General features: G+C 34.7%; 5 protein-coding genes across 5 annotated transcripts; 2 read left to right on the forward strand and 3 right to left on the reverse strand.

Moving 5' to 3' along the window:
- Positions 1-2,867: 2,867 nt before the first annotated feature.
- RO3G_12982 (uncharacterized protein) lies at positions 2,868-3,502 on the forward strand (the record flags this gene model as incomplete). The annotated part of the gene is made up of 2 exons (XM_067667566.1): positions 2,868-3,326; positions 3,488-3,502. The coding sequence occupies 2 exons, from the start codon at positions 2,868-2,870 to the stop codon at positions 3,500-3,502; spliced, it is 474 nt and encodes a 157-aa protein (XP_067523667.1).
- A 450-nt stretch (positions 3,503-3,952) lies between these two features.
- RO3G_12983 (uncharacterized protein) lies at positions 3,953-5,400 on the reverse strand (the record flags this gene model as incomplete). The annotated part of the gene is made up of 6 exons (XM_067667567.1): positions 3,953-4,202; positions 4,259-4,479; positions 4,540-4,683; positions 4,734-4,821; positions 4,880-5,144; positions 5,307-5,400. 6 exons carry the CDS (start codon positions 5,398-5,400, stop codon positions 3,953-3,955), a joined length of 1,062 nt encoding a protein of 353 aa, XP_067523668.1.
- Positions 5,401-9,106: 3,706 nt separating this feature from the next.
- RO3G_12984 (uncharacterized protein) lies at positions 9,107-11,019 on the reverse strand (the record flags this gene model as incomplete). Its single annotated transcript, XM_067667568.1, has 5 exons — positions 9,107-9,205; positions 9,255-9,784; positions 9,843-10,731; positions 10,887-10,909; positions 10,968-11,019. 5 exons carry the CDS (start codon positions 11,017-11,019, stop codon positions 9,107-9,109), a joined length of 1,593 nt encoding a protein of 530 aa, XP_067523669.1.
- Positions 11,020-11,951: 932 nt separating this feature from the next.
- RO3G_12985 (uncharacterized protein) lies at positions 11,952-13,238 on the forward strand (the record flags this gene model as incomplete). The annotated part of the gene is made up of 1 exon (XM_067667569.1): positions 11,952-13,238. One exon carries the CDS (start codon positions 11,952-11,954, stop codon positions 13,236-13,238), a length of 1,287 nt encoding a protein of 428 aa, XP_067523670.1.
- Positions 13,239-15,378: 2,140 nt separating this feature from the next.
- RO3G_12986 (uncharacterized protein) lies at positions 15,379-16,665 on the reverse strand (the record flags this gene model as incomplete). The annotated part of the gene is made up of 1 exon (XM_067667570.1): positions 15,379-16,665. The coding sequence occupies one exon, from the start codon at positions 16,663-16,665 to the stop codon at positions 15,379-15,381; it is 1,287 nt and encodes a 428-aa protein (XP_067523671.1).
- Positions 16,666-17,615: the final 950 nt, after the last annotated feature.

Raw genomic sequence — 17,615 nt, forward strand, 5'->3', positions numbered from 1 at the left:
CCCCTCCCTCAATTAGATATAAAAACCCGCCCTCAAATAGGATAAATTTTTCTTTTAACTTAACCGGAATAAAGGTTTGTTTCCAAAAGTACTCAAACTGTATCTCGATCTTTGTTTTTTTTTTTTTTTTTTTTTTTTTTTTTTTTTTTTTTTTTATTTATTTATTTATTTATTTATTTATTTATTTATTTATTTAATTATCTTAACCATTATACAACATTCCAATCTGACATACATAGTCTCAATGTAACTTATATATTGGGTCAAAAAAGAGATTATGCAAAGACTTATTACTATAGCAAGTTGATATTATGTATGCAAGACATTCATTACTACTTATGATATAATTCACTGTCAGATCTTTATGCTTTAACTATGCTGATGTATGAGATATTTGGTATATAGCAATGATTTATTATATTGTTATGTCTACCTATAATAATATCAAGTCCAGGGACTGAGTCACAGTCAATCACTACAATTTCTCTATGGATAAGTGCTCAAGATGGCAAATATAACAATGGAAGAATACGGACCCATTATCTATTTGTTATCAGTTATATCAAAGTCATTGATTATTAATTCATAACATGAAATATGATCCGTGTATGAAAAATATAAATAGAGTACAATTTTCTTATTGAATAAAACATCTCTTTATCGAATCTCGTCCTCTCTTGTTTCTTCGTATTCTCTTGGATAAACTCAATCTATAACTTTTATTCAACTCGCAGGAAAGCAAGCAATGAAAAACCAAAAGGAATTCTTTTTTTTATTTTATTTTTTTCAAGCTTTCCCTTTTAATTTTTTATGCAACAGTTTTATAAGAATAAATATAATTTTATCAAGTGAATCTCGTTTCCTAACTTTTACTTTAAGAAATCCTTTAAAGGCTGTATGCTTTATTATAAGCGCTCCTTTTTTTATGTTATTTTAAGTAGAAGAAATTAAGAAGATATGATTGTAGGTTTCCTTCAGATTATTATTTTTCAATCACCCAAGTTATTTTTAAGATTTTAATATTTTACAAAAAAGCAGCTCTAAAAATCCCTAAAACTAGAAAAATAAAAAATTTTGTATTTTTGGTAAACCGTTAATCGTTTATTCTTTTCTATAAAAGTAATTTCCTTTCACTAAGTTACTTTTACATTGCTTTAAAAAAAAACTAATATGACTGTCGGGCTATACTTTTGATTTTATCGCATAATGTTAATTTGTATAAAGACGCTCAAATAAGTTTTTCCTCATCCCCTGATTATTCAAGAAAAAGGATAATTCTTTAGGACCTCTCCTTGTAACACGAACCCAATCCTTACTTTATTGTTAATATTTTTACTCCTTTCTTGATCAGTAGCGCCATGCTATTAGGAGGAGCTGTATTATGTGTTCCTAATGTACAAAAAAATGCGTTAAACTTTGTTAAATAACATGGCTCACAGCATAATATTTTGCAAATAAAAAAACGAGAATTCAAAGATGTTCCTGCTTAACAAACCAAAGAAAATGACAAAAAAGAAAGAATAATTTAAAGACAAAATGAGGACAAGTTTAATTCAAGCAAGTGATTTAAAAAATAAAAAAGAAGACGAATGGAGAATGAAAATAAATTCTATTTGCAAAATTTAGTTATCTCACAATTTGCATATGGTTCATTATTCATTTCATTTTTTGTAGTATTCTCTTGGCTTGAATTTAAAATGATAGCTTGAAAACATACGAGTGAACTGTAATTCATCTTTTATTCATTTCAGTAAATATAAAAAAGATGTTTATTATTTAAATCTATTTTTCTAGTAGAAATCTCTTGTGATTATACAAGTGAAAGAAAGATGAAAGACTTGAATAATTTTTTAATTAAATGATTTGATTACAGTGTCTCTCTTAGCAAACATTATTTTTATAGCACGTGTGTATCATGTGCTTAATGGAGGCGTTATAGACATGTTTGTGCGCGTGGTTGTAGCAAGTAAAGAATCTGTGAGATTAATATTAATTAATTTATTCTTCATCTTTCAAATCGTCCACGTCTTTATCCACTTGTTGTCTCAGTAGTACAGGAGATCTTTTGTTTCATAGACAGAAAGGAAGTCCCTCAAAGATTTTTGAATTATAAAAAGATAAACGTGTAGTTGAACTAAAAATGAAAAAAATACGAGGATAGACGATCAATTGATATGAAAGGGAACAAAAATATCCCTTAATTTTTTACCATGCAAAAGCTGATACCCCAGCTTTTCCCTTGTTTTTTCTTTATAGATCAAGCATGATAATAGCTTTATAATTAAGGGTTCTTTACTTTGCTCCTCTCTAATGAAAAAAGAAAAAGATTTATAAACTCCCTTTTTTACAAGAGAGCAAAAGAAAGATGAAAGAAGATTTGAAGTTGTAAAAAAAAAAGAATATGGCACAAGATTCACACAGAGTAATGACCACTAAAACACATGTATAAGAGAGATGTAACCTAAATTCATTGCGTGTGGATCATTGAATTTTGAAACTTTTTTTTTTTTATTCTTATTTGACCTCAGGCCAAAATGTTTGACAGACGAGCGGCAGGACTGGATGTTTGTCTGAGTGGGAGTCGTAATTCGATTTTGTACAACGACTATGATGAGTTATTGACCATGTGGAAATACCTATTTCGTTTACATGACTCAGGTACATTGTGGCATTATTTCAATAAATCCCCGTGATCCTATCCTCTTTTTTGTTCTCCTTGTGCTTCTATCATTTTTTATATATATTTTTCTTATTGTTTATAAACTTTCTCACTTTTCCTCTTTTCCTCTTTTATTTAAATTGAAATGGTACATGAAAGAAGAAAGTCTGTTAAATTAAAGAGTTTATTTCGAAGTGATTCAACTGAAATGAACAGGAAACCTGTTGCTCAACTAAAAATTTCATCTCCTGTACTTCAACATTCAACCAGTGTCTATTTCATGGTTTCACCCATTAAAACTTCATTTCACGTCAACGACCGACATACACCTTCCCCTCTTTCAACCACATCTTCCCTTACCTCGTCTCCTCTTACCGCTTCTCCTCTTTCACGAAGAAAACCCGAAAAGGTCGAGCGGGAAATGACAGTTGACGGAACCTGTGTTCATGCGCAAACACTCACTAGAAGTCGTCGTCATTCATGCTCTTCAACTGGAATGTATGATGAAAAAATATTACCACAGCCACAGCCACCGAAAAGCACATTTGATAACAAGACACGGAATCGATATGGCAGTAGCAATACCAAAAATGGCAGTTCTAATGCAGCAGCATCTGTTGTAACCATTGAACCAAGCTTTAGTAAATCTACACCTTTACAGCATAAAGTAAAGACATACAACGTTGGAAAAAAAGGGACGAGTGAAGAAGAATTAGAGAAACAGAGAAAGGCAAAGGAATTAGAAGACTTGATAACAAGTCGTAGGGGAAGCACACTCAAACTGACACTTACACCAAAAGGATTATAATACATCTTCATCTTTCATAGATATTTTCATATTAACATTTAAATACTATATATATTCATCTAATAACTCAATATACAATTATCTTAATAAACAATCTATTCTCTGTAATCCAACATGAAGCACAGTGATTATCTAGGATGATTTGTATTCTACTGTCTATAAATTTTAATTACATGTTGAACAATAATGCACTGATGTATGACAAACTCACTGATAATTAAAATAATAAGGAAACATCCCTAGTCTTCTGAATTTGGGAGGACCCCTCATCTGTTTTTGTGATAGGTAACTTTTTATAAAAGGCTTAGGGAGGCTTATTTTAATCATGCAATATGCATTTTCACTGGGCTTTTTTTTTGAATTTTTTTTTTTTTAAATTGAAACTTTAATAAAATGAATTTGTCTAATATAAATCAACCTAAAATATAAATGATGTACAAAGGATGAAGAAAAAGGGAGGGAAATAAGGGGAAAAGGGGATAGGTCTAGTGATTCTTCTTTTCTTGTTGCATTGTTGTAGCTGTAGTAGAATTTGACTTGATACCAGCTCGAGTATAAATCAATGTACCAAAGAATACGAACACAGTTCCCATTTTAGCGCCAAAACCAAAGTCGTTTTCGAAATAAATAATTGAGATAATCAAAGAGGTGAACTTTCTCAGGTTGAGGACCAGATTCAAAGTTAATGAAGTAGAGACTGATGTCATACGATTCACACCTGCAATACATCCATATCTACATTCATTTATACAATTAGTGCCACATATCATTTCTTATCAGCATCTTCTTACTGTGTCACAACGTTCATAATGAGATATGCCCAAAGTTTACGAATCTCAATCGTATGCAGTATGGACATGAGTGCAGCAGGAATCAAACTGGCAGCAGAACCAAGTACTGGAATTTGTTCCAAAACTTTGGAAACAGGCATCAGTGGTGATTTATTGTATTCATCAATTTGACCCAGTAAATTGTTGGAAAAGAGTAAAAAGAAAGGCAAAGCAAGAAAATGCTACATAAATAAACCTTCTTTAAGTGGTTACTCTTTAACACATCATATCCTTCAACTTACTGTATAAAATAATCCTTCTCGCCATTGTTTACCGTATTTCTTGTATGTAACTTCCTGAAATAGACCCATACCTGCAGATAAAACCATGGCAATAATAAGTAATGTAATGCCTATAATGAAATCAGCTGTACTTCCAGAGTTGCTCTGTCTGAATGTTAATTATATTTGTTCCTTTCTGTTTTAGCTGTGTCTACCTCGGTGGTATTTGAAGCATTATCTAATGTTGCCCAGATGACACCAGCAGTTACTAACACAACACCCACAATTTGGCCAACAGAATATCTGTATGTCATTAGTTTTTGTCTGAACATCCTCTCTCACTCTCTCTCTATTTTCTTACCTTTTTCCTAATATAATGGCACCCATAATCATATTTACAATCAATCCACCACTTCTAAAAATGATATGTAAAGGCATCGAAATATTATAACCCAGAGCGATATTGTTCAATAACGATACAATAAAGAATAAGGTGACAAGAAACAACCAATTGCTCAGAGGAACCACCGTTTTTTTTAATTTAGGTCCATACTTTCCCCAAGTCAGTTGGTGTCTCAGGCCCTCGACTGCAACAAATATAAATTGTCCAAGTGTAATCAATTGACCTATTGCACATGTTAAATGTCGTTTAAAAAAAGTCTGCTTTTTGTAATTTACCACTCTTAGGTGCATCTCTATTATATATAGCAAAAAGAGTTAACTGAAAGGCTTTGAAAAGAAAGCAGGTATTACTTACGTTACAAGTACTTCTAAAGCAAACGCGTTACTGCAGCAACCACCAAAAATCAACGATAAAATCATTGGCATATCTGATGCCAGCATCTGCACTAATGCCTCTGTAAATCCGGATGAATTGTCCATTTTTTTTTTTATGAAAAAGAACAAGGAGAGAAAGAAAAGGCTATCGAATTGTACATGAAATTGCTATAAATTTTTATATTGAGATACAAGCCCAGCCGTGGATATCAAAACAGAAATGCAGAAAATCACAGTCAGTAACCGTTTTGGGTTCTTTTTTTGTCACACTTGTCTATATTTGGATGATTTAAACATAATGAATTGTATGTTTATTTTATTTTGTAAAGAATATTGGATCAAAATAATTGTATTCATAACTTAATTTTAAGAAAAAGGGTTACGGATATATCAAATCCGGCAACCGACATACTAAGAGGAATTGATCGGCGGAATATCGGAAACGCAAAGATTTTTTTTTTTAAAAAAAAAACCGCTGCTATTTACGATATTTTTAAGTACGGAAAAATTTACGGATTCGAAACAATAAAAATGATGTTCCTGTTAATAACTAACCATCCAATCATATCGCATGGAAAATTATTCATATATAATCCCATCTTTTACTTGGTTTCAAATAAGCCAATCACGAAATAGGACTTAACTGTTGCTTTTTTAATTGCTCTTGGATTTTTTTCTATGGATTCATTCTAGTGTCTTTAGACAAATAATGTTATAAAATAAAGAAAATCATAGCAATAAAATGATTATAAATTTGTTGAGTTGTAATGTTTTTAGATTTCTTGTCAATAGAAATTTCCATTGTGGATTCGTGTATGTTCAAAAATATATTTCCAGTGTAATCTCCATAAACTCAAAACACCATAAGCAATTACATGAAAGGCTTCAAGTTTCCAATGTGCCAATGTTTTTGGTTTTTGCTTGAAATGGTCGATGTATTCGGGTAAAAGATATTAGCGAAGGTTGAGCATGGAATCATTGCGCCAATGTATCTCGCATAGGCCCTTTAACTAGGCAAGACCACAAGAAGTGTTCATCTGTTTCCATTGCATCACACATCATGTATCCTTCATCTGTGATTTAGCTGGGCATGGTTTTATGCAGATGAGAACACGTAGAGACTTTGATAAAATCTCCATAGAATGATTCGTGCTGGATGAGGAATTGAGGCATGCCAAAACTTATCCCAGGAAGATTTGTTAGCTTTAGGGTTCGTGGACCAGGGGCTATCTAGAATAAGTATGCCAAGATTTCAGAACCAGTTGATGGATGACCTTTCAACTGGTGTTCCATCTGGTAGAGGTGAGCTAAATAGAGAAGCAAACTGAGGCGCAATACATTGAAAACCGAAAGAGAATATAAACTCTCTAAAAGCACGGTTGGATGAGCTTTTCTTTTTCGCTTGCTCTTCAATAACATCATCTACTCCAAAAATCTCTTATTGCTTAGGTGCTTTTTTTGCTGCTTTAATCCAAGGCTTCAAGGTAGATACAGGTATACCATAGTTCTCTTCAAACTTGCTGGAACTAAGGGTAGTAAACATATACGTTTGGATAGTCCTATATCTTTCTTTCTCTGAGTGGCTCTGGTACTGCTGCCTACTAGCGTTTTCTTTAGCTATTTTCTCTTCCACTATGTCAAATTGTGGCTCTTGAACTTGGTTCGAGGCTTCTGTACTAAACACTTCATACGTTTTTATTTTCTTTGGTCATTAAAGTCATAGACGTTGCTAAACCCACTCATGTATAAGAAAAAGATTGATAAAGAAACTCAAAAGAAAACTTCTACATAGAGGGGGGGGGGGAACGATGGTATTAAGAAAACTAATGCGGCTGCGAAAATCGAAATCTGTTCAAAAAATCTCTTTGAACCTGTTAAAGGTGTTTTATATATTTGTCGTTGCTCATAAAATGTATGATAAGAATCTTTCAATCAACATAGTGCACGATCATTTCTAAACATTTTGCTAAATTAGAGCCTGTCATATCGTAATGAATAATAATTTCTCTGTCCATAAGAATACTAAGGTTTCGGATTTGGTTTATAATAGAGAATATGGCTCTATTTATCTTCCAACTGATTTTTTTACCCCAATTGAAAAGCTTCAGTTAACTGTGAAAACTGGTGTAAAGAGTGATTGCCTCAATTCCAATCATTGCATTAAGTACACAAGAATTGTTATTTTTAGTATCACATTGTTCTTTGTCAACAAGTTACATATCTTGTTTTTCACAAAGAGATACTGTGGTGTTTATGTAAGTACAAGAGTTGTGATACTTGTGCAAATCTTTTATTAAAGTAATTATATGAATAGCAAAGTATATTTTATTTTTAAAAGAAACATCTATAATGAGTAATTGTGATAGTAATACTTCTTTTTTAAAATCATACATATTACTCAAGTTTATTTCCAAAACATTGCCAAAATATATTACTATTTTGAAAATAATCAATTTACACAAGCAGTGCCATATATACGACTACATTTGAGGCATCAATAGAAATGGCATTTTATTCAAAATTCTTCTTCTCTCTCCATTAATTCCCATGTCCTTTTTTTTTTTTTTTTTTTTTTTTTTTTTTTTTTTTTTTTTTTTTTTGGTTGGTGTTAAAAAGGGTGTAATCAAAGGCCTTTGAGAAGGTGATCTGGGCCGGCTAACGAAGGACTTACGAGAGGGGCTGATGTCCGACACAATAAACATTCTGTTTTCTTTGTATGCAGCCAGCTTAGTTTTATTACTTAATTTAGCCATGTTGACGCGCTTCAAGTAAAGGTATCGTAAGGTACTTCTGAAATCATCCAGCTCCATAAGATCTTTAAGTATGTACAAAGGGTCAACATATTGTGAAACCATAATGTCTTTGAATCGAAATATTTGTGCCAGATATCCCTGCCTATTTTTCCAATCCATGTGTAGGATATCATTTGTAGATTTTTTTGGTGGTGTTGCTGATGTTACCTAAGATACATGAATTCATTCTGATATTTTTTGATTGTTACTGTTTAAAGTCATTATCATTGATGTTAAGGGTTTTATATTCGATGATACATAGCTCAATATTGACTTGGTTATATTTGGTCTTTATCAACAAATCAATTCTACATCCACTGCCTTCTTCCTTTTTAACATTCTTCCTATCTATAAACCCTATTCCTACTCTAGTGTAGCTTCCTGGTTCCTTCACTGGCTGACTATCTGTGCCACCCTCTGTGAATTCGATTTCCTATGTCACGACAAGATACCTTCACCACTATTTAGCCCAAGGCAACGATTCCTTGATTAATTTCCACGATTATAACCCACTTGTTTACATTTTTACTATTTGTCCCTTTTATCTTTCCTTTTTTCCTTTTGTTCCATAAAGGCTTTTAGTTTAACATAATTTGATTTAGTCCGGACAATACGATACTCCAAAATATCATGCGCCTATTGCGGTCATGAAATTTTTATCTTGTTTAATTGTATTCCGTCTTTTTTTTTTTATTCTTCCTTTTGATCTGACCACTGCAATTTCGTAAGGTATGAATAAATAAAGTACTCTTTTAAACGTAATTCACCATTGTTTATTACAATTAGAAAGAGAAAAGTATTCAATGGCTATTTACCTAATTCAACAACACCTTTTATTTTAATCACCAAAGCTTTTCTATACTCTTGATGCTTTGGAGCAAACATCTTAAATACAAACTATTTAAGGAAGATGTAAAATGCTATTGCATGTTATCCTCTTTGATAAATATAGTCATTTTTTAAATATCAACTGCCTTGTTACATAATAATCTAAGAGGGGTATAAAGACACTTTTTTTTTTATTCTTGTAATTCTAAGTCTGTATTTCTTTTGTCAAGCACACTTTTTAATTCGTGAACCATTGTTTCTGAATCCAATCTTTTTGCTCTTTGTTCAGCCTAAGAAATATAAATAAATAGAAATGATACCAATATAAACCCTTCTTACCTCTTGAGCTCGTCTAACCTTCATTTCTTCAATTCTTTCGTTTCTAGATTTCTTAGGTCTTTCTTTTCCATTCTTTTCTACTACGCCAGCAATTGCTTCATAGACAGAAGCTTTGGAAGGCAAGTTCAATATGTCTGCTACATCTTCTGAGTCTAAAATGATGCCTTTTCCTTCCGTTTCCTCCTGAACATCTTGTTCCTCCATAGCAGGTGCTGCTGTCACTATTTTTTCTCTTGCGGCTATTTCAGATGGTAGCTCTAGGTAGGACTGAAGTGCTTCTTTTCCATTTTCCCATTCAAGAAGCATATTCTCAAATCCTTTTTGCACAGTTATGTAATCTGACATGAGCTTTTCTTTGGTTTCCTGCGTTGATTCAGAGTTCAATTGCCGCACACCTTCATTGCACAAATAGATTTTGGCTTCGATCGTTCGTAACTCTTGTTCAAGAGAGGACAGCCGATGAACAAATAGTTTTAATCGAGAATCTTGAAACTTGTTTGTTTTTGAATCAAATTCGTTGATTGGTTTGTCTAGTATAATAAAAGACGTTTAGTACCGTATTTTTTTTTTTTCTTATTCCTCCTTTACAAAATTCAGCATCCAAAGCTTCAACCATCTCATTTGTAAATGCTTCAAATTCTTTCAAGAATTGGCTCAAAATATCATTTACTGCTTTCCAACCATTCTTATCAATATCAACACCCAGTGCCAAAAAATGAACCATGCACTCTCTTCGCTTTAGATGCATGGCTTGTGTCAGTTGTTTCAGTTGATCAAGAGAAAACGTAACATCATCATCGCTGTTTTCTACACCAGAAAGTGAGGCCATGGAGTCCACATTGTACATTTCATAAAGACCAAGCAGATGCTGCTTATCAATCACGTCGACCAAATCAATAATGCCTTGTTCATGAACAATGAATGCTCTTCTTAAAACAGAAGCCAGTCGGTTTCGCAAGTGCACACATTTTCTTTTTTTGCTGTTTTGCTCTATACGCGAGATGGGTGATAGGGGTGTGGAAAGTCGATAGCCTCTAGAGACCAACTCGATTTCCTGTATGGTGATCAAGATCCGGTGTATCTTTGTATCAAACGCATCGCACTGTTCTATAAATGACTGCACTTTGGATAAGACAGTATGATAGAGCTGTCGAATGGATGAAAGCCTTCGGTGTCTGTAAAAGAAGAAGAGAGAAGCTGTTGTAGAGCAAGTGAGGGTGAAGAGGGGCAGGCGGTGACGGAAAGCATATCGCTCAGCTCCGAAGAGGAGTACTAAGGAGGTAATCAGATTCGAGGCAATACCTAATTTAGGCGTACGAGGGGCTTGAAAAGGCAATTGACCAGAGAATCGGTGCTTCTGTTTACTGTGATGAAACATTAGCGCTTCACTCAACAGGGGTGAGGTGACAATCAAATATTTAAACTTTTCTTCAAAAGCAGCTTCTTCTGCTTTTGGAAGTGAAATTGAAAATGTATCCTAGAGTAAGTGGTAAATAGTTTGCTTTTTGATATTGCAAAAGTCTTGTTTACGTGAAATATTGAATGTCTCCACATTCGAAAGGCATTGGAACTTTTGTAAAGAAATCCTTTGTTTGATTTATCATTCATATTATTCAAAGGTGTTACTTTTACTGTTGCTTCTGCTTGGTCAATAGCTAGGAAAGGACTATGTTACTAAATTTCTATCAACTTTTGTCAGTTTTCTTTGTTTACATTGTAAATATTCGTCTAGTGGTGAATCCTCATATACAATAATCTCTGCCATTCTTGTGAGAGGAGAAAAGTAATAAATGACAGTAACAGAAAATAAAAAACAAACTCCTTGTCTGAAGAAGAAAAAAAAATTAAAATGAATTCTTTACACGTACCTGAGTTACTGTCATCAGCTCCAGTGCCTGGTATTCTGGCCAATACTTTTTTTATCTATTTGGCAGTTGTGTACATAAATTCGTTTATTTTTTTTGTATGAGGATTTTATTAAAGTGCCGCCTTTAGACGTACACCATAAATTCGTTTACATACAGTGCTTAATAATGAGGATCTACAACACCTCTTCGTGCGCTGTCCCAGGAAATGGAGAGTATGGATAGATGCCTTCAACTTCTTTAGTCCACACCTCACTTTCACTCAAGATGATGTATACTCAATCCTCTGGTCTTTTCAGCGGTTTCCTTTTGTAGACAATACTGATCTCTGGACTCTCAGCTGCTGCGTGCTCTCTGTTATCTGGCGTGCCCATTGGAGATTTACTATTGACGGCTTTCCTTTTATTGATAAACAGTTGGTCACTCGTGCTATGTCGCGGTTTGCCACCCTCAAAGGGGGCAGGCTCGACCTTGACTAGCATGTTTCATCGCTTAAACTCTGTTTCTTTTGGTTCACACCGCTCTCAGACGTGTGACTCCTATTATATTATATTTTATAAATAAGAATAAACTACAGTCATTTCAGGAAGTGAAGTCGCGGCCTCAGAATTTGATGTCGCCCAAAAATGTTTCTGTCCAACAATGAAGTCACTTGATCCAAAAATGAAGTCGTGTTCACGTGCCATGAGCTTTGTTTATTTTTACTTGTCGCTTAGTGATTACCATATAAAATTGCTTGGCATTTTATTTTTATAAAAATGAAGCGATAGTTCCTTGCTTTTTTTCTCTTCTTTTTCCTGTTTCAGTTTATTTTACAGTACAGTTATTCAAAATGAGTATTCAGTTTTTTTATGAAGATGGACGAGGACATGTTGTTGATGAGCACGGAGCTGAGCCCATGGATCTTGTTGTTGATGAGGAGCTGTTCGCTATCGAAACCATAAGTTCTCGTACTCAATTCCTAAAGAATAAACCTCCAGAAAGACCTAATCCTGCAATACATCCAACTGCAAATGAAATGAGTAATGAAGATGTTGATATGGAGTTATGCAATAAGCGACGCTATACATTTTACTCTGATGACGAGAAAACTAGATTTTTTCATCTATTTTTTAGTAAAAACTTAAGTGCTTCTGCTGCTGCAAGACAATTAGGTATTCATATTCGTGCAGCCCAGAGATGGGTCAAACGTTATTACGAAGATCCTGAAAGCATTTTCGAGAAGAAGAAAAAATCAGGTCGGCATCGTATTCTTAGGGAGGAGCATAAGCGATTTCTTTTAAACTACATTGATGAGAATCCTTCTGCTGTTTTAACTGAAGTGGTAGAAAGTTTGACACAAAACTTTGTAGATCTTAATGTTTCTCGTAGTACTGTTTATAACTTCATGACAACTCAGTGTAATCTATCCATTAAACAAGCACAATTCCACCCTTTGGAAAGAAATAGCGAAGAAAAAATTCAGCAAAGGTACGATTGGGTCCAAAAGTGGCAGCAAACTGACTTGGACTTTACAACCAATTGTGTCTTTCTTGATGAATCAGCCTTTCATATTAATTTGAAACGGAGTATGGCTTGGTCAAGGAAAGGAACTCCTGCAATAGTTACAGTGCCTACAACTAAAGCAAACGCAACTTCGATTTTAGGTGCAATATCTGCCACTGGCTTAATTAATGTTAGTTTGAGGGTTCCAAAGCGTATCAAAAAGAGAAAACTTGGACGTGAGACTGATGCCTATAGCACAGGAACAGTGACAGGGCATTATCTGAGCTTTTTAAAGGCCACTCTTGATGAAATGGATAAGTATCCAGAAATGAAGGGACATTATCTTGTCATGGATAATGCTCCTATCCATAGCTCTACTGATATAGGAAGGTATATTCGCTCTCGAGGATATCGGTATGTTTATCTTCCTCCGTATTCTCCTGAACTGAATCCAATTGAGCAGTTCTGGTCAGTTGTCAAGAGTAAAGTGAAGCGAAATAAGTTTCTGGAAAAAGAGTCGCTAATGACTAGAATTAGTGAGGCATGCGATAGTTTATATTTAAGTGACTTCAAAGGTTTTGCTTCTCATTCTGCTAAATGTTTTGGAAGGTGTCTTAACAAAGAGAGGTTATAGAGCCTCCGTAGACTTTTTGCTTAATGGTTTTTTTTTTTTTGCTTAAGCAACCCCCCCCCATTAAGCAAAAGCAAAAAAAAAAGCAGTCAAAAAAAACCATTAAGCAAAAAAAAACCATTAAGCAAAAAAAAACCATTAAGCAAAAAAAACCATTAAGCAAAAAAAAACCATTAAGCAAAAAAAACCATTAAGCAAAAAAAAACCATTAAGCAAAAAAAACCATTAAGCAAAAAACAGCAAAAACGAAAAAAACCATTAAGCATCCGCGAATTTTTTTTTTGAAAGTCGATCAATCAGATCGTGTCAAATGAAATGAATTCTCCAACAACTTCAACCAGTACCGGCGGCATTATTAATAACAATACCCCTGACAACAGCAACAACAACAGTAACCATGAGAACAACATTCCTGACTACAACATTCCTGACAACAGCATTCCAGCACCTAAGACGGTTGTTTTGGCCAAAAAGGAATGCCCGTATTGTGATAATTCGCACACGACCTTCCAAAGTGCAAGAAACCACATTTACCGAACACACGGAAAAGAAGTTGAACGACGTACCAAAAGTGATCAGGGCAACGCAGTACATGTATACAATAAAACGAATATCGAAAAATACAACAAAGCGCGTATCAAGATACTTGTAAAATTTGCGTGTATTTCATGCACCAATGTAATGAATACGAAGTCAGAACTTGCCTCACATGTAGACAGTATTCACATTGTCAACAACCCATCTGTTCAACAATTACCGACAGATGGTCATTGGATAATGCAACGGGAAGATATTTCGTTGAAATTCCATCGCTATAGATCTTTGTGCATCAAAAACTCGAGAACAACCACTTTTACAATTGAGGATCATTTCAACGAACTTTTATCTATGTCTGGTATTCTCGTTCTCCAAAAGCGATATGATTATCAAAGTCTACCGATAAACATCTTTCCGCCTACGCTATTGCAGGCGATGCGTTCGAATGTCATTAGCAAGTATCGTCGTGATACTTTCAATCTTCAAATTTCCTCACGACTCAAAACCATTATCCAGCAATACATTGATGAAGAAATGGAGGAAACGCGCGCAAAAATCGAACTGTTGACTCTTTCGGAGGAGGCAACCGAGGATGAACGCGGTGTGATTAATGCCATTGTTGCGTTGTTGTTGTATATATACGATTGCGATATGAAACCTCTCTCAGAGGCTCATTTGGCAGCAAGTTACATTCATCCATTTGTGCACGGTTTTTTATCCTCAAAAATGCCAGCAAAAGTCGCACATTGTTCAAATATTGTGGTCGACGAAAATCACGACTCCAACAACCGTCCCGACTACAAGGTTGATATATACGGGCAAGGATACCAATACCAGTACACAAATGCATATGGGGAAATCAAACCACATGCCGATATGTCGCCAACACTGCTTGTTAATGACTTCTACAGGCTTGCAATCTTTTGCAAAGATGCGATTGACAGATTCAACTTGAATGAAGTCTTGGCGTTTCAGGTTGTTGGAAATTGTATCACTTTTTTTGCGATGTCCCTATCCTTCCATCATTTTTACACCTTCACAGAACTTGTTCGAATGTCATTACCAACTAAAAAACCCGATCTTTTAAATTTAATTGGACATTTGGACAATTTAATCTTCATTTCATCCGTACACAAGATCCATTGCCTCCCATCAAACCAAAATCTTTCTGCGCTTAAATGTGCTACTTTGTCAAGGTCGTATTTGGAAAACGTCAAGGGAAAAATGGCACCACGAAAACGCCAATGCTCATTAACCCTGGATCATTAAGATTGCCGCACAGAAATGTGTTTTTTTTTTAGTTTCGACCATCCGTATATACTCATGTAGCCTTTTTTTATCCAATTTATACCTTAAGATATGTACGTAAAAAAATAAAAATGTTCAATATCAAAAAAAAAAATCTTTTAACCACGAAAAAAAAATTCGCGGATGCTTAATGGTTTTTTTCGTTTTTGCTGTTTTTTGCTTAATGGTTTTTTTTGCTTAATGGTTTTTTTTTGCTTAATGGTTTTTTTTGACTGCTTTTTTTTTGCTTTTGCTTAATGGGGGGGGGGTTGCTTAAGCAAAAAAAAAAAAACCATTAAGCAAAAAGTCTACGGAGGCTCTATAACCTCTCTTTGTTAAGACACCTTCCAAAACATTTAGCAGAATGAGAAGCAAAACCTTTGAAGTCACTTAAATATAAACTATCGCATGCCTCACTAATTCTAGTCATTAGCGACTCTTTTTCCAGAAACTTATTTCGCTTCACTTTACTCTTGACAACTGACCAGAACTGCTCAATTGGATTCAGTTCAGGAGAATACGGAGGAAGATAAACATACCGATATCCTCGAGAGCGAATATACCTTCCTATATCAGTAGAGCTATGGATAGGAGCATTATCCATGACAAGATAATGTCCCTTCATTTCTGGATACTTATCCATTTCATCAAGAGTGGCCTTTAAAAAGCTCAGATAATGCCCTGTCACTGTTCCTGTGCTATAGGCATCAGTCTCACGTCCAAGTTTTCTCTTTTTGATACGCTTTGGAACCCTCAAACTAACATTAATTAAGCCAGTGGCAGATATTGCACCTAAAATCGAAGTTGCGTTTGCTTTAGTTGTAGGCACTGTAACTATTGCAGGAGTTCCTTTCCTTGACCAAGCCATACTCCGTTTCAAATTAATATGAAAGGCTGATTCATCAAGAAAGACACAATTGGTTGTAAAGTCCAAGTCAGTTTGCTGCCACTTTTGGACCCAATCGTACCTTTGCTGAATTTTTTCTTCGCTATTTCTTTCCAAAGGGTGGAATTGTGCTTGTTTAATGGATAGATTACACTGAGTTGTCATGAAGTTATAAACAGTACTACGAGAAACATTAAGATCTACAAAGTTTTGTGTCAAACTTTCTACCACTTCAGTTAAAACAGCAGAAGGATTCTCATCAATGTAGTTTAAAAGAAATCGCTTATGCTCCTCCCTAAGAATACGATGCCGACCTGATTTTTTCTTCTTCTCGAAAATGCTTTCAGGATCTTCGTAATAACGTTTGACCCATCTCTGGGCTGCACGAATATGAATACCTAATTGTCTTGCAGCAGCAGAAGCACTTAAGTTTTTACTAAAAAATAGATGAAAAAATCTAGTTTTCTCGTCATCAGAGTAAAATGTATAGCGTCGCTTATTGCATAACTCCATATCAACATCTTCATTACTCATTTCATTTGCAGTTGGATGTATTGCAGGATTAGGTCTTTCTGGAGGTTTATTCTTTAGGAATTGAGTACGAGAACTTATGGTTTCGATAGCGAACAGCTCCTCATCAACAACAAGATCCATGGGCTCAGCTCCGTGCTCATCAACAACATGTCCTCGTCCATCTTCATAAAAAAACTGAATACTCATTTTGAATAACTGTACTGTAAAATAAACTGAAACAGGAAAAAGAAGAGAAAAAAAGCAAGGAACTATCGCTTCATTTTTATAAAAATAAAATGCCAAGCAATTTTATATGGTAATCACTAAGCGACAAGTAAAAATAAACAAAGCTCATGGCACGTGAACACGACTTCATTTTTGGATCAAGTGACTTCATTGTTGGACAGAAACATTTTTGGGCGACATCAAATTCTGAGGCCGCGACTTCACTTCCTGAAATGACCGTATTTATTTACGAAAAAAAAAAAAAGACTTTTGCTTTTGCAAAGATTTTTTTGCCCAAGCTTATTTGTTTACTTTCTTTTTGTTTTATTGTCTTGACAAAGATTCATGTGGAACTACGATGTTTCCATGACTGTGGAAATCGACGTTATGCTGGACGACAAGCTTTGAAGCGACATTTGGAAGCAGCACATGGCATGGTGCTTTCCAGATGCAGCATACCAGGACCCAAGAAGCCAAACCCAATCTGCAGTGCATCTCAGGTCACAACAACTAAAATGTTTTTCGGCTGCCCTTGCTGTTCAGATTGCTTTCCACAGCTTGATGCGCTCCGTGATTATATGTATGATGTGCATTGCCAATGGTAACTTTTTGCCACGTTAGTTTTTATTACACTGGTATTATTTTTGAGTAGGAAAGTCCTCAACAAAATATTGACACCACGATATCCGATCACAGCGAGACAGAACACGAGGATATCATGAATGCACGGTAATTTTTTTTTTGGTCCATTGTGATTAAATATTCATTTTTCTTGTCACGTTTCCAGAGAGGAAAGCTCGCCTTCGCCCACCGAAGACGTACCGCAGCAGCAAGTAGCAACCATCAGCACCATCCGCCCTTCGAATAACATCCCTGATCTGGCGTTGCAAAAATCCTCTGCAAAAGAGAATAGCATTTACGAAAAAAAAAGG

This window comes from Rhizopus delemar, genomic scaffold (assembly GCF_000149305.1).
Source record: "Rhizopus delemar RA 99-880 supercont3.11 genomic scaffold, whole genome shotgun sequence".
Classification (NCBI taxonomy): domain Eukaryota; kingdom Fungi; phylum Mucoromycota; class Mucoromycetes; order Mucorales; family Rhizopodaceae; genus Rhizopus; species Rhizopus delemar.